The sequence below is a fragment of the Chenopodium quinoa genome, unplaced genomic scaffold (genome assembly GCF_001683475.1).
Source record: "Chenopodium quinoa cultivar QQ74 unplaced genomic scaffold, ASM168347v1, whole genome shotgun sequence".
Taxonomy (NCBI): Eukaryota; Viridiplantae; Streptophyta; class Magnoliopsida; order Caryophyllales; family Amaranthaceae; genus Chenopodium; species Chenopodium quinoa.
In genome coordinates, this window is record NW_018744041.1 from 583,408 (window position 1) to 599,205 (window position 15,798).

The 15,798-nt window shown below is 44.5% G+C and overlaps 1 protein-coding gene across 1 annotated transcript; it reads right to left on the bottom strand.

Moving 5' to 3' along the window:
• Positions 1 to 4,648: 4,648 nt before the first annotated feature.
• Positions 4,649 to 6,701, bottom strand: LOC110690559. Its single transcript, XM_021867422.1, has 3 exons — positions 6,065 to 6,701; positions 5,258 to 5,904; positions 4,649 to 4,755 (listed from the first exon to the last, which is right to left on the bottom strand). Exons 2-3 carry the CDS (start codon positions 5,874 to 5,876, stop codon positions 4,649 to 4,651), a joined length of 726 nt encoding a protein of 241 aa, XP_021723114.1. The 5' UTR covers positions 5,877 to 5,904; positions 6,065 to 6,701.
• Between the last annotated feature and the right edge of the window lie 9,097 nt (positions 6,702 to 15,798).

Here is a 15,798-nt window from a genome sequence, read left to right on the forward strand (position 1 = left end):
GCTCCTCCATAGGATCTTCCAGAAGTCTGGTTTTAATGGCTTCCAGTTTTGAATACCTTCTTTCCTGATTAGCCACCAACAGCCTGATTTAACAGAAAAGCTTCCTTTCTTGTCTAGGATCCAAGTTGTCTCATCAGTAGGGGTGTTCAATTCCGGGTACCCGGGTTTTCGGGTACCCAGAGTTTCGGGTACTTGTCAATTTGTCCCATGTCCCGACCCGAATTCGGGTACCCGGAACCCGGGTACCCGAATTCGGGTCGGGACATAGGGTACCCGGATCTTTTTTTTTTTTTTTTGATAAAAAAGTCATGAAATGAAAATAATCCAGTAGAAAAACATATCAAAGACAATAACAATCTTCATCCATAATTTCTTATAAGTATAATTGAATAAAAATAAGTTATACAACCCCAACAATATCAAATCTATTGATGAATAATTGAGTATACTAATCCAAACACAATGAAAATTAATTTACTACTAATTGAATTGTAAAACACTAAAACTCATATTAAATTGGGTAAACATATTCATCCCTAATTAACAAGTATACTCCATTAATATATTGGAAACTTGTAATCTTGTAGATCTGACCATGAGAAGTCACCGCACCTTACCGAAGCAAGCACATCACCGATTCTCTGTTGATAAGAATACTCCAAAAAATCCGCCCCATGTCCCGACCCGGATTGAAGGCAGTTTTCCCGGGTCGGGAACCCGACCCGAAAAAACAGGCTTTTTTAAAAAAATTCCCGGGTCGGGACATTTTTGAACATCCCTACTCATCAGGGTGCTCCTCTTCCGGAATGTGAATGGAAAGAATCTCCCTTGCAATGTGTGCATCAAAAGACTTCCAAACCAGTCCCGCATTCCACCTCCTGTCTGAGGTGATCAAGTCTGATACCTTGGATAATTCCGGAGGTCCTGCACACCTGTGTAAAGCCACCCTTTTCCCATGTACCCACGCATCTCCCTCAATAAGAGTAGATCTACCATTCCTTATTCTTTTCCCAAACGCACTTTTAAAACTAGATACAGCTGTGATGATACTCTTTGCCGCCCAAGAGCCCTTTGTCAACTTCTGTCCCTGTAGCCCCAAAGAAATAGGATCCTTTCCATACTTTGCTCTGAATACCCTACTAGTAAGCAGTGAAGGGTTTGCAAATAGCCTCCATCCTTGTTTCATAAGAAGACTTTGGTTAATTACAACCACCTCCTTAATCCCTAATCCTCCCTCATGTTTGTGCAGATAGAGAACTTCCTTTTTCCTCCAGGCTCCAGCATATATGAGAGTTAGCTTTGGAAGAGCGCCACCAGAATCTATTAATAATGGAATTAATCTTAGAAGCCAAGCCAGGTTCTGAGGGCACCAGTATAGGGCAAGCACGTGATGGGCTAGGACGACAAGGACACCATTTATCAAGATCAACTTCCCCGCTTGAGAGAGAGTAGAGAACTTCCAGGAAGAGATTTTTCTTCTGAATGTTCTATAGGATGAATTCCAACCTCTTGCTCATTCTACCATTTACATCCATAGGACATCCAAGATAGGTGCCTAGTTCATTACAACTTTTAACTCACAAATCTTGAAAATCGCAGATTTTGATTCATTAATCACCTCCCCTGAAATAAGGCAGAACTCATCTAGGATATTTTTTATTAGTCTGCAAGACGATGGGGTGGATTTGAAGCAAAATAGAGCATCGTCTGCGAAAAACAAGTGGTTTATTGGTTCGATACTCCTTGCTAGTTTGATTCCTTGAAGCTCACCTGAATTCTGAATGAAGATAAGTTTCCTTGAAAGCGCTTCCATGACCAGGATGAAGAGGTAAGGGGAAAGGGGGTCCCCTTGTCTGAGTCCTGCTTTGGGGGAGAAAAAGGTAGAAGCTTCCCCATTGACTAGCGCAGCATAGGAGACTGTTGTAATGCATTGCGTGATCCATCTGCACCATTGAGGCGGGAATTCCATCTTTTCCAGAATAACTTGAATAAAATTCCAATTCACTCGATCATAGGCCTTGCTAAGATCAATTTTTAGAATTCCCTCAAATCGACCTCCCTTCTTCCTGCCTTTCACTTTGGTAAGAATTTCATGGGCAATGTAGCAATTATCCAACATAATTCTTCCCGGAATGAAGGCATTTTGGAATTAACCTACCAATTCAGGTAGAATTGCCTTGAGTCTATTCACCATACACTTAGAGATGATATTATAGAGAGAGTTACAAAGGCTTATAGGGAGAAACTCGTGCACTCCTTTCGGCTGCCTTACTTTTGGAATTAAGGTAATAAAGGTGCGGTTTGTTTCTCGTAGCATGTTACCTGATAGGAAGAAGTGTTGGGACTCCTTGAATGACCTCTTCTTGATTGACTTATGAGAGTTACAAAGGCTTCCATCTGGGCCTGGGGACTTCAATGGGTGAGGCGCAAAAGCAGCCTGTTTGATTTCTTCCTCTGAAAAAGGCTTGTTAAGCCAGTATTTGTGGGCCTGGGTTAGAGCCGGGAGAATGGCAGTCCAACTTTGAGTGAGGAGGCTTGCCTCATTCAATTGGGCTTCCGAGAGGTCCGGCCCATTGAATAAATTCTCAAAGTGGGACTGGAACTTCTCTTTGATCATCTGCTCATCAGAAATCCAATTGGCATTTTCATCTTGTAAAGCTCTAATTTCTGCCCTTAAAGATCTATCCTTGACACTCTTGTAAAAGAATTAAGTGGATTTATCTCCTAGAGCATCCCATTTAGATTTGGCTCTTTGTCTCCAGTACCACCACCTAAAAGCTGCAAAATCTTCCACCTCTTTTTTGTTTTTCTCAATTTCCAACCCCTCTGTTAGGCTCCCTTCTAAAGCTTCCTCCTGTTGTAACTTCTCCAAAGAATCCTTCATCTCCTGCCAGTTCACACCCATATGGATGTTCTTGTTCTTCAAGCACCACTGTCTGACATTTGTTAGACAGTTTTTTATTTTCCTTTGTGCTATGAATAAGGGGGATCCATTCAGTTGTAACGCCCATGACTCATTAATGATATCCTGCACTTCTTGAACCTTTAGACACCACGCTTCCATTTTATACGGTGTTTTCCTCCTTGCTCGTGCAGCGTCAAGTTCTAAGATTATTGGTGCATGGTCAGAGAACATAATAGGAAGGTTCCATGTTTTAGCATTTGGAAAGGCAAGTTTCCAGCCATTGGTTGCATACGCCCTGTCCAATTGTTCGTAGATTGGTTCCTTTTTCCTATTGTTACACCAGGTGTATTTTACTCCAGTTGAAATGATATTAGAGAGGCCAAAATCAATCTTCCAATTAATGAATGAGTCACAGCCTTTAAAGGACGACCTGCCACCCAGTTTTTGATCCAAGGATTCAAGTTGCTAAGAGTTATCCAGACCTCATGTCTATGTGATTGATCAGGATTACCATAAACACACGCAAGATAATAGGAACGACCATCAACCAGCATTATATTACAAACGATAACATTAGGGAGAACAACTACAATATCTACTACTACCCTATCCGACCAGCAAAGAAAAAGACCACCTTTACTAGCTACTGCGTCATATCCTGTACTACCTTTAAAACCCTTCCTACAGAAAAACGGAGTTAGTGAGTTAACAGTACATTTGGTTTCACCGAGGAAAATAAAATCTACGTTAAACCTAGCCGCTAAGATCATCACACAGGGGAAAATCGGGGAGCTATGATCACTCACACCCCTACAATTCCAGCTTAAGCAGCTCATTTTCCCATCCAAGGCTGTGGGCCAGCCGCGCCATAGGTTGAAGTCTGATTAGGCTCCTTGCTGGTAACCTCGTCGTCCAAGCCGAAGGTATCCTCGCGCACCGTAATCCTCAAGACCTGGATCCTAGTATGAAGGGTAGGTTTACACTCCATATCCTCCAACTTTTCCCACAGATCATCCTCCTTGCTAACCCCATACTTGCACTTCTTGTTCTCCCCCTGACTTTCCTTGCTGTCCGAGTCTCCCTCCGAGCTTTCCAATTTCTTCTTGCCTTTGTATCCCTTAAAGAAGATATCCCTCACACAGCTATCTTTGGTGAGATCTTTCTGCACCTCCTCGCTCTATTTCTTCTTCTTAGCTTTGTTTTCAGAAAATCTCCTTCCCTTTCGCCTTTTATACAGCTTCTTTCGCTGCTCATGAGAGTAAAACTCTTGTTCAAAGTCAGATGATTCTTGGGTAGAGTCTATTTCAAGATTGCCAAGCTTCAAAGCTTGGTTCATCGTCTCAGAGGAGATGGAAGAAGGAGTCGTATTGAACGACTCAACAGAGGCAGGGGAATTGGGAGGGTTATCTCCTAGGTCAGCTGGATTAATGGAGAACTTCGAAGAGCTTGAGAACGAAGCGGGCATAGCGGGCCCTTCAGATTTGGCCAGTTGTGAGCTGGGTGGCAGAAGATTGGCCAGACGAAAAATGTTTGCACACAGAGGTCGAGTTTGCTAACAGAGCATTCATAGAGACGTACTGAGACGAAGCTTGAGACAAATGTAGAATATTAGACGAGAGCTTCATTAGCCTAATTCATATGGAGTTTCATACAAAACTACAATACTGACTTAAAAACAGGAATACTCACTAATGTTCCAGAAATTTTATCCTCCCAAAACAAAACAATTCTGCATTTGCCGATTCAATTCATCTGAAACTTGACCTCCCTTAAAAAGCTCATAGCCTCATACTGCTCAAATTTTGCTTCTTTACAACTCAAAGCAGCTTTTATACAGGCTTTGATACTTCCTGTGACATAAAAGTGAAGGGCGTCAAACCATCAATAGATTTCTCAGTTTAACCAAAGCCTTTCAACATACAGAGGCCATCTAAATAAACAGGATGCTGGATGCATAGTAAATTGTAATAAAGTTTTGTTTTTCAGTTTATATTTACACAATCATGTTAAATCAACACAGGTAAGATTAGCTAACTTTCAGGGTACTTTGACAGTTTCATCACCTCCCTGAAAGAGTATGGAACTTGTGATACTAAAAGCACAACAAAGTCTAGCAGCTTGAGCGAAGTTCTAAAAAATGTTGCATTATACCATATAGAAGTACATCAAAAGCATAAAATAATTCTAGGCTTCCATGAGAAGCTTACTAAAACAAGTGCAAGGCCTTGCACGATGACTTAAAAAGGCAAAAGCAAAACAAAAAAAGTGTGTATGGCAAGTTTTTTTTTTGAAAAGAGACGTAGAGCTGCATATATTAAGAGGAAAAGTCCATATCGGACAAAGTTACAATACTCTGTGGAAAATTGGTAAAGCGAATATACTCCGCATTTCCACCTGTATCATCCCTAGCTATAAGATGAGCTACGGTATTACAATTCCTCTTAGCATGAGAAAATAAACAAACATTAAATCTTGCTCTATCGACTCTAATATCATCATAGACTAAATGAATAGGAGAAAGCCCACCATCATGAGAGGAGATAGTGTTGATTACATTTATAGCATCCGACTCCACCCACAAGTTAATGTAACCAAACCGAAGTGTTAACCTCAACGCATATCTCACAGCTTGTGCCTCCACACACTCGGGGTTCGAGAGCTCCACCTTCTTTGTAGCTGTCATGATAAGGCAGCCCTTGTCATCTCTAAAGACAACCCCCAGACCTGCCGACCCTGCACTTGGAACATAGGCATCAACATTTGCCTTGATACATCCCATAGGTGGGCATTTCCACACGACGCTGCTGCCCTGTACCTGCTGCACCGAGGGTTTAAAAACCTTTGAGGCATATTCCTCATAATCTTGCACTAATTTACAATACCCCGCTGCTAGCATCACCACATCAGGTTCTTCGCCATCAAAAATCCATAGATTACGACAGCGCCATGAAGCCCACATCAAGGCTGCCATACGCAATAACACCTTGGTCTCGACCTTACTGTGCATTTTACATGTATGATTTCATCAGAAAAGCATCAATAATTAGAGCATTTTACATTCACATCCAATAATATTAATTAAGCGGGGAAATATATAAAAAACGTATATAAAGTTGTTGATTGTAATAGAAATATATAAGTGTGGCACTCAAATCCTACCTCTCTCAGTTATTTCAATTAAGCGCACTCAACGTTCTCCATTGTAGTCTTGTAGAGCAGTTGACGTTCTCCGTTGAATACTTGAATCCAATTCTTGTATCCCCCATTGAACCAGCTTCTAAGGTAAGTTGTTTATTGTTGTTATCATCATATCAATTTCACAATCTAGGGTTTATATTAATTTAATTATCAGTGCTTTAAGTTTAGGGTTCGTAAATCTCAATTATTGGTTCTAAATTCTTAGATAACCAAAAGTTTAAGGTAAGTTGTTTATTGTTGTTATCATCATATCAATTTCACAATCTAGGGTTTGTATTAATTTAATTATCAGTGCTTTAAGTTTAGGGTTCGTAAATCTCAACTATTGGTTCGAAATTCTTATATAACCAAAATTATGAGCCATCAAATATCCTAAAATTTGAGATAATTGAATATGAAATTAGATCTCTTTTCCATGATCGGTTCGATAGTTGAATCAAATTTGGTTGCTAATGCTAATGTATTGCATAACCCTTTAATTTTAGGATTAACAATGAAATTTGACCTCTTTTCCCTAGGTGCTCTAGCTAAAGGGCGGGGATGTTAATAATTGGAAAAGACTACGTACTACGCGGACTGACTACAAGTGTTGTGTTTCTTTCAGTAGCAGGTTTTTCAAGATTCAGGATGTCAGCCTCAGCCTTAGCCGAGCTTTCGATATCTACCGATTCTGATTCTTATTATGATTCTGATTCTGTTGGTGAGTTTGATGAAGGTTGTATCTACGAAACCAATGATGGCATTGTTGTGTATCCCCGCTCTGATATTCCTAAGAAAGACTTTGATTTCATTTTTCTTGGTCAAGGGCACTGCAGATGAATGCAACTGCTACTTTCACAGGCTGCTCAAGAGGGAGTGGCGCATTCCAATTCTTGCGTTGGTGGATTATGATCCTATGTCCTTGAAGCTTCTCTCCTTCTATGAAACGTGGATACCTAAGGGGATGTCGTGGTGTTTTTCTGGTGTTGAACTTGACATTAAGTGGTTGGGGATTAGACACGTTCACTTGGAGTCTGCTCAGGACCCTCTCAATGCTCAAGTGATTAAGTCTCGTACCTTTGTAGATGTTTCGGGTGAAAACAATGGGACCTTGCCGAAGGTCCGCTGAAATGGAGAAGACTGGATTCGGTCCAAGTTATGTTGGGCCGAAGGTTTCCTGCACAGTAAACACACGTAAACTAGCCTCGGGGGTGTTGCCGAGGAAGGCCCCTCCGATGCTAAAGTCAGTACAATGTGTAAGAAGAAGACACTATGCAAGAGAGTTTGTAGCTTGAGGCTTTTATGGAATATATCAGAATATATCAATGAGCATATGAATCAGAATCTATATGAACGTGAATGTGATGGCTTTTATACCTCATCATACACGGAGAGGTTGGGCCTTAGCCCAATTGGCTTGCTTTGTGGGCTGACCTTTGACTTTTGCACAATTGGAGAGTTGAACCTTGACCTTGGGCTTTTAATTGGATCATTTAGTGCTTAGGCCCAATTTGGACTAAATTGGACCCAAACAACTTGCCCCCCAAACCCGATTTGGAAGGATGACGGGTCGGGTTTGATTTAATTCAGAAAAGGAGGGAAGTAAATGATTTAATTAATCCAAAAATTTGAATTTAAACCGTAGTTAATGAGATAACAACGGTTAATGATTGTGGAAGTTGGACGGATAATGGGCAGTTTAGTCACAAGATCATGTGTTTAATGGTTACTTAGTGGAGTATTTAAGAGAAATTAAAACGCAGACTCCTCGTATCCCGTACCTGGAGGTATAAACAGAGGCGCGTCATTTCTCCTCACTTATTCACCAACACAAACCCAGAATTCTTGAGAGAAAAACCAAGAACCCGCATCAAAACTTCGCAAATTCCCCGAGCACTAAGCTTAGAAACTGAGACTTGCCACTACGAACTCGTAAATCGGCAACTTTCGCTTCAGATTAAGGTAAATTCCTTTGATTTCAGTTTATTTTTCTTCGAATTCGAACTCCTTCCCCTTTTCTTTCGACTTTTCTCTTCGAAATAATCAATGGCAAGAGGAGTTAGAGGTAGAGCCCGTGCTCCAAGAAGAGCAAGGCTGATTCCCGATCCTAGGAACAGGATTGGGACCTGGAATGGTCAAAGGCCGGAGTCTGACCCTGCTGAAGGGATTAGGGCGACTCCCCTTTCCTCGGCTCCTCCTCAGAGAGCGGAAGAGCCGAGCGCTTCTGGACGGGATGATGAAGTTCCCGTTGTCCTTTAGGATATCCTCCCTGGGTTTTCAGAATGGGAGAATGCCGAAGTTGCTTCGGCCATGATAAAAAACCGCCCCTACTCCTGGTGGGTGGAGAATGCCGATCAATATCGATTTGCCGAGCAAGTTGAGTTGCATTACGTCATTTTTGAAGCTGATGGGTACTGGTGCCGAATGCCCTCGGCATCCGATAGAATCCATCGTCCACCCCCGGGGTATGTGGGGGTGTACACAAGACAGCTTCAGTATGGGCTGAGGTTCCCTTTGGACGTATTCGTCCGAGACTTGCTGATCCATTACAACATCTCTCTATGTCAGTTAACCCCCACCAGCATCCGAAGGGTGATGACATACTTATGGGTCTGCAAGTTCTTCAAGTACGTGCCGAACCTGCACTGCTTCAAAAAGCTCCATCGGCTAGTGCCAAATATTCAAAGTGGGCACGGAAGCCATGGTTCTGGGTGGTACCGGATTGAGTCCCGGCCCCAATACCTGACCATGTGGCCAAATGACTCTTCAGACAAGGACTGGAGAGGTCAATGGATTTGGGTTAGGGCACCCACAGATCCGGGCCACCCTTGCGTCTTCAGCGCTCCCCGGTACCTCGCTGAGCCTGATCCCGAAATGGGAAGTCTAGGTCCCCCCGCAGATAACGGGGCGGATCCGAACCTGGATCAGCAACATATCTTCGGCAAGCTGCCGAACCGGGGGGGCAGTGGCCGAATGCAGCATATCCCGGAGACTTGGCTCCCCGATACGCATTACGTTTTCCAAGAGAACATGCTAGCAGCTGTTGGCCTCAGCCGAAAGTTTAAGGATGGTAAGCTTCTTCGGCTGGGGCCGAGGCTTTTTAACTACCTCTTTTTCTTCTCTCGCTTTGCTTTTTTATGCTTTGCCGATCTATCTGAGCTAACCTTTCCCCTTTCCTTTTTTCAGAGCGGGACGAGACCAACGTTGGCATTAACTACGCTCGTCTTGGTGTCAACCGAGAACGGTTGTAACTGAACGAGCCCCGTCTATCACTGAGCCGAGGCATAGGGAAGTTCATCTAGACTCTTCCCACTTCCAAATTGAGGCTGTTGCTCTGTATCAGAGGCAGAAGCCTTGGTGGAAGAAGAGAGACCCTTGGTTTCAGCTGCTGGACGAAGAAGCTGAAGCTGCCCGCACAGCTGAAGAGGTTGCACGGGTACTCGAAGCTTGCGAAGGAGGAGAAGGGTCCTCCAGAGCTGCTGAAGCCGAAGCTGCAGCTAGAGCAGCTGAAGAAGACGAGGCTTTGCTGAAGACCTCGGTGAGCTTTCAGACTTAACTTTTTCTTCATCTTTTTTTTTTTTTTTTTTTTTTTTTTTTACTCACATTCTTCCTCCCCCCTGTCTGTTACAGTCTGAAGAGAGTAACAGACACAGAGAAGGCAAAGCTCCTGTTCGTCCCGAAGACCAAATACAAGAGTCTTCAGACTCAGATATGGACGAGCAGCCCCTTCTGAAAAGGCGCCGAAGGATGGCCATCATCGGCCCTCATGACTTTCAGCGGAGGCCGATGACCATCGGCGTCGCAATAAGGGAACCCGAGGAAGGCAACGGATCGCCGAGGGTTCCCCAGCCACCACCCCAATCACCTCAAAAGACCCCTCCGCCACCTCCTGAGATGGAGGTGGATCAGAGAACTCCCGAACCTAAGGGAGGGGTCCAAGAAGAAATCAAGAAGAGTGCTGCTGAGCACGAAAATAAGGATGCCGTGATGTCCAGTGCTGAGGGCTTCACGGCAGACATCGCAAGAGAGGTTGAGGCTTTCGTCCTCACCCCTGAAGAAGAGGAGGTCATAGTAATTGACTCCTCTGAGAAGGATGATGCTGAGACAACCAAAGCTAATCAAGCTCCATCGTCATCCTTCCCTTCTTTCCAGACTCTGCATTCTGGAGAAATGGGTTTCTCGGCCCCCCGAATTCCAATCCCAGACCACATCTGGGACCTCATATGGGGTCAGAACCGAGAAGGAGCTGCAGCCTACTTCGGCAATTTTGCTGGCATGTCCGAAGTAGACAGGGCAAGGATCTGGTCGCTGAAGGCCACTGCTGGGATGGGCAAATCCAGCAGATCAGTTCCTGACCCAGCCAGGTCTAACCAACTGCTGATGATGCAGGTAATTTTCCTTGTCTTCATTTCCTCTGAAATTCAACTCTTTATATATATTTTTTTATTTATTTATTTATTTTTGTCTTCCTGTTTTCAGTTCGTGCACAATCAGACTCTCACTGTAGAGCTGATAGATACCCTACAAGATAGGGTAGACGCTGCTGTGCACGACAAGAAGGTGGCTGAAGAGGAAGTAAAGCTTGCTAAGCTGAAGCAAGCAGCAGCTGAAGAGAAGCAGCAGGAGGTTGAGGAGTATGAGAAAAGAGCTGCTGAAGCCCTCAAAACCTTCTGCGATGCTATGGAGAAGGAGGTTTTTCCCCCACTGATGGAAGGGGAAAAATTCCTCCAGGAGCATATGGGAGTGGACGTCTCCAAATTCAAGGCTGCTGTTGAGAGCCGAATTCGGGAAGGAACTGCTGCACAAGCTGAAGTGCAGCAACGTCTAGAGGCTCTTGAAGCCAGCCGAATGGCTGCTGAAGAGCTGCTCCTGGCCAAAGATGTCCAACTCTCAGAGGCTGCTGTTGCTGCTGAAGCCCAAAGAGCTAAATTCCAAGAGGCTGAGGATCAACTGATGATCCAGAAAGTTGAAGTGGCCCAAGCTCAGACAAAGGCTTTCCAAATTCAGCAAGAGCTGAATGAGCTGAAAGGTTCCTCCTCCAAGGTCGCTGATGAGCTTAAGAAATCCAAGGAAGACTTGGAGGAGACCCAGAAGAAGCTGGCTGATGCTGAGGCTTTACTCAAAGTCCGTGTCTATACCCAAGAGGAATATGAGATGGGTTTCAGAAACGGATTCCGAGTATGCCGAAGAGTCTGCTTTCATGCTGAGCCGAAGCTGGATTGGTCTAAATGTGCTGAGTGGGTCCAGAATCCCGAAGACCCTCACATGAAGTATGCAACTCCAGCCGAAGCTGAAATCCTTAAGGCTGAGGAAGCCGAAGAGGAAGCTGAGAGAATGGAGTTGGAAGCTGAACAGAGGGAAAGGGAGGCTCGGCAGAGTGCAAAGCCCGCTTCTTCTGCTGCTGGGGCTGAGGCCACCATGGGGCTCAACGCTGATCAGTCTGATCCTCAGGCTGAAGCATAGGAACTCGGGCAGTCGTCTTCAGAATCTTGCGGTTCATCATGTGCTTAACTTTAGACTTGCCGCTTTCTGAATTTTTTGCCTTGTTTTTTGCTTCAGCTTGCCTTGTCGTACAACAGTTTTATTTATTTTGCTTATGTACGTATTTCGGCAGCTGTTATTTTCCGCTTGTGGGCGGCTGCCGATACTGAATTATTGAACTTGTAGCTCAATTTTTGAGCATGAAATATTAATCTGATGCTCTTTTCTTCAGTTGCTTTATTTTTGAATGCTTTACTGTTTCTTTTCTTCAATTCTGCCGAACATACTTGCACTGAGTGCTTCTTGCCCCCCCAGAAATTGAAGTATGACTTCAGCTGAATAAGTAATTTCTTCACTTCTTCAAAATGGGTATCCGAAACACAGGGCCAACTGAAGGCAATGCTTCTGGGATACAAGTCTTACTGAAGATTGACTTTGTCTGAAAGTTGGATATCCGAAACACATGGCCAACTGAAGGCAATGCTTCTGGGATACAAGTCTTACTGAAGATTGACTTCATCTGAAAGTTGGATATCCGAAACACAGGGCCAACTGAAGGCAATGTTTCGAATAATGGCTTTCTGGGATACAAGGCTCAGTTAAGGCAATATCCCAGAATTGTCCATGGACTAATGTCTTTGGAGAACAGGTCTTACTGAAGTTTGACTTCAGCTGAAAGACCAGTGTTCTTTAAAAAGACGAGTTCTGTCAGCCATCTGAAACCCAGTTACCCGAAGGCGAAGGTTTCAGACGAGGCTGATTTAAAAATTTTCAACTGTTGTTGTTATCCTTGATTTTCTGTCTATCTTTGAAAAATGGATACCCGAAACACAGGGCCAACTTAAGGCAATGTTTCGGATAATGGCTCTCTGGGATACAAGGCTCAGTTAAGGCAATATCCCAGAATTGTCCATGGACTCATGTCTTTGGAGAACAAGTCTTACTGAAGTTTGACTTCAGCTGAAAGACCAGTGTTCTTTAAAAAGACGAGTTTTGTCAGCAATCTGAAACCCAGTTACCCGAAGGCGAAGGTTTCAGACGAGGCTGAATAAAAAACCCTTAAAGAGTAGATAGAACAAAGAAAATTTTGAAAGGATAAAAAGTTGTAAATATTTATATAAATGGCGGCTCCAAGGCCTTTCATTAGTTCAAAATGTACTTACAAAGATTGTTCTGCCCCGAAGGGTTTACACATGGTATTTTTTCAGTACATCAGCGTTCCAGTGATTTTTCAACTCAGTTCCATCCAACTGCCGAAGTCGGTATGTCCCTGGCTGAAGCTCATCATAAATTTCATAAGGTCCTTCCCATGTAGCTGAGAGTTTCCCATGGATTCGGCCTTTCTGAACTGCAGCAGCATTCCGAAGGACAAGGTCTCCAATTTTGAGAGGCCTTGCATGGACCCTTCGGTTATAAAATTTGCTGACTCTCTGCTTATAGGCGGCCATTTTATCTCGGGCTGAGTCTCTTACTTCGTCGAGGAAATCAAGAGATTCCCTCATCAGTCGCTCATTCTCAGCCGAGAAATGGTGCACTCGAAGGCTCTCAGAGCCAATTTCCACTGGAAGGACGGCTTCGACACCATACACCAGTTCAAAAGGTGAGTGGCCCGTTGCCTCTTTTTCAGTTGTCCGAAGGGACCAAAGGGTTCCAGGGAGCTCCTCTAGACATTTGGACTTTTGATCTTCCACCCTCTTCTTGAGGGCATTTAAGATCTGTTTATTTGCAGCTTCGGCTTGTCCGTTACTTTGCGGGTGGCATACCGCTGAATATGCCAGTCTGATGCCGAACTGATCTGTATATCGCTTCAGCGGTAAGTTATCAAATTGCCTCCCATGATCGAAGACAAATACTCTCGGGATGCCAAAGCGAGTGATGATATTCTGCCAGATAAATTTTCTGACAGTTTGCTCTGTAATGTTCGAGGCTGCTTCGGCCTCGATCCATTTACTGAAGTAGTCGACACCAACTATCAGCCATTTTTTCTGGTACACAGCCTCTGGAAATGGTCCCAGTATATCCAGTCCCCATTGGGCAAATGGGAGTGGATTAAGGATCGGCTGAAGATCCCTTGCTGGCTGATGGATAACTGGAGCATATTTTTGACATTTTTCGCATTTCCGAACCAGCTCCTTAGCATCTGCGATCATGGTGGGCCAGTAATATCCAGCCCTCAATGCCTTGTGGGCTAAGGTTCTTCCCCCAATGTGGTTCCCACAGATGCCGAGGTGAATCTCCCGTAGGATATAATCTGCATCTGTTGGTCCCACGCATTTCAGCAATGGGGCTGAGAAGGACTTTTTCAGAAGTTCCCCCCTGAAGACAATGAACCTAGAACTGGTTCTCTTCATCTTGGAGGCCAAATCTTTATCCTCAGGAGTTTCTCCCCGAAGCTTGAAAGCTAGGATGGGGTCCATCCAACTAGGCTCTGGGTCAGCGCAGCACACTTCAGGTGCTTCGTCGACACTTCTCTCTCGACGCACTTCTACATATACAGACCTGTTCAGCTCGGTAAAAGATGAACTAGCAAGTTTGGAGAGTGCATCGGCTTGAGTATTCTGACCCCTTGGGATCAGCTGAACCTCAAAAGTTTTCAGCTCTGCAATGACTGATTTGATCTTGGCAAGATAAGCTATCATGGAGGGCTCTTTGGCCTCGTAGCTGCCACTGATCTGATATGCAACTAGCTGAGAGTCTGTTTTTAAGCAGACATGATCGGCTTCCAAGGAGATGCATAATTGTAGGCCGGCGATTGCTGCCTCATATTCGGCTTCATTGTTCGAGGCCTTAAAAGAAAATTTTAGTGCATACTCAAAGGATTTGCCTTCGGGAGAAGTTATCACTACTCCTGCCCCCGAACCGTTTTCGGTGGAAGACCCATCCGTAAACACGGTCCAGACTTTCTTTTCACTGTCCAGCGCTTCTTGGTATGAGCATTCGGCCAAGAAATCCGCTAGGGCTTGAGCCTTAATGGCAGCCCTCGGACGGTAGCTGATGCTGAATTCGGTGAGCTCAAAAGCCCACTTGGCTAGCCTACCGGATTTTTCAACCTTGCCGAGAACTTTTTCCAACGGCTGATCAGTTAAGACCACTATCTGATGGCAATCAAAATAGGGCCTCAGCTTCCGAGCAGCTACTACTACCGCGAAAGCAACTTTCTCGAGTAGAGGATAGCGGGTCTCGGCATCCGTCAGTGTATGACTGACGAAATAGATCGGTTGTTGACTCTTACTCTCTTCCCTCAGCAATACTGCGCTGATGGTGGCCGGGCTAACGGCCACATATAGGTATAAAGTTTCTCCTTCATCTGGGCTAGCCAGCGTTGGGAGTCGAGCCAGATGCTCCCGAAGCTGTTGAAAGGCGTCTTTTTGCTCTTCCTCCCAAACAAGCTCTTTTGTTTTCGAGAGTTTCAGGGCTTTGAAGAAAGGTAACCCCTTATCCGAAGCTCTGGAAATGAACCTCGAGAGGGCTGCCATTCTTCCGGTGAGCCGCTGAACATCCCGCTTCGTTTTCGGCTCAGGAAGGTCGAGCGCCGCTTTGACTTTAGAGGGATTGGCATCAATCCCCCTTTTGCTGACCATGAACCCCAGGAATTTCCCTGACTTCACGCCGAAGACACACTTCTTCGGATTCAGCTTCATTTGATGCTTTCTCAAGGTGGCGAAAGTTTCAGCCAGGTCCTTTACATGGTCCTCTAGTTTTTTGCTTTTGACGATTGAATCGTCAACATAGACTTCCATGTTTCGGCCCTTTTGATCGGCGAAAACTTGATCCACCAGCCTTTGATAGGTTGCCCCCGCATTTTTCAATCCGAAGGGCATCATTTTGTAATTGTACACCCCAGCGTTCGTGACGAATTCTGTCTTGGCTCGATCGTCGGGGTGCATAAAGATCTGATGATACCCCGAGAATGCGTCCATGAAGCTAAGCAAGGCATGGCCACTTGTCGAATCGACTAGCTGATCGATTCTCGGCAAGGGATAGAAATCCTTTGGACAAGCCTTATTTAGGTCCGTGAAGTCAACGCACATCCTCCAGGTACCATTGGGCTTCTGAACCATCACCACATTTGCCAGCCATTCTGGATATTGGCAAGGTTCAATGAATCCTGCCTCCAATAATTTTTTGACTTCGGCTGCGATGTCTCGGTTCTTATTGGCGGAGTAATTCCGCTTCTTTTGCTTAACTGGTCGACACGTTGGGTCAACATTAAGCTTATGGGAGATGAGGTCTGA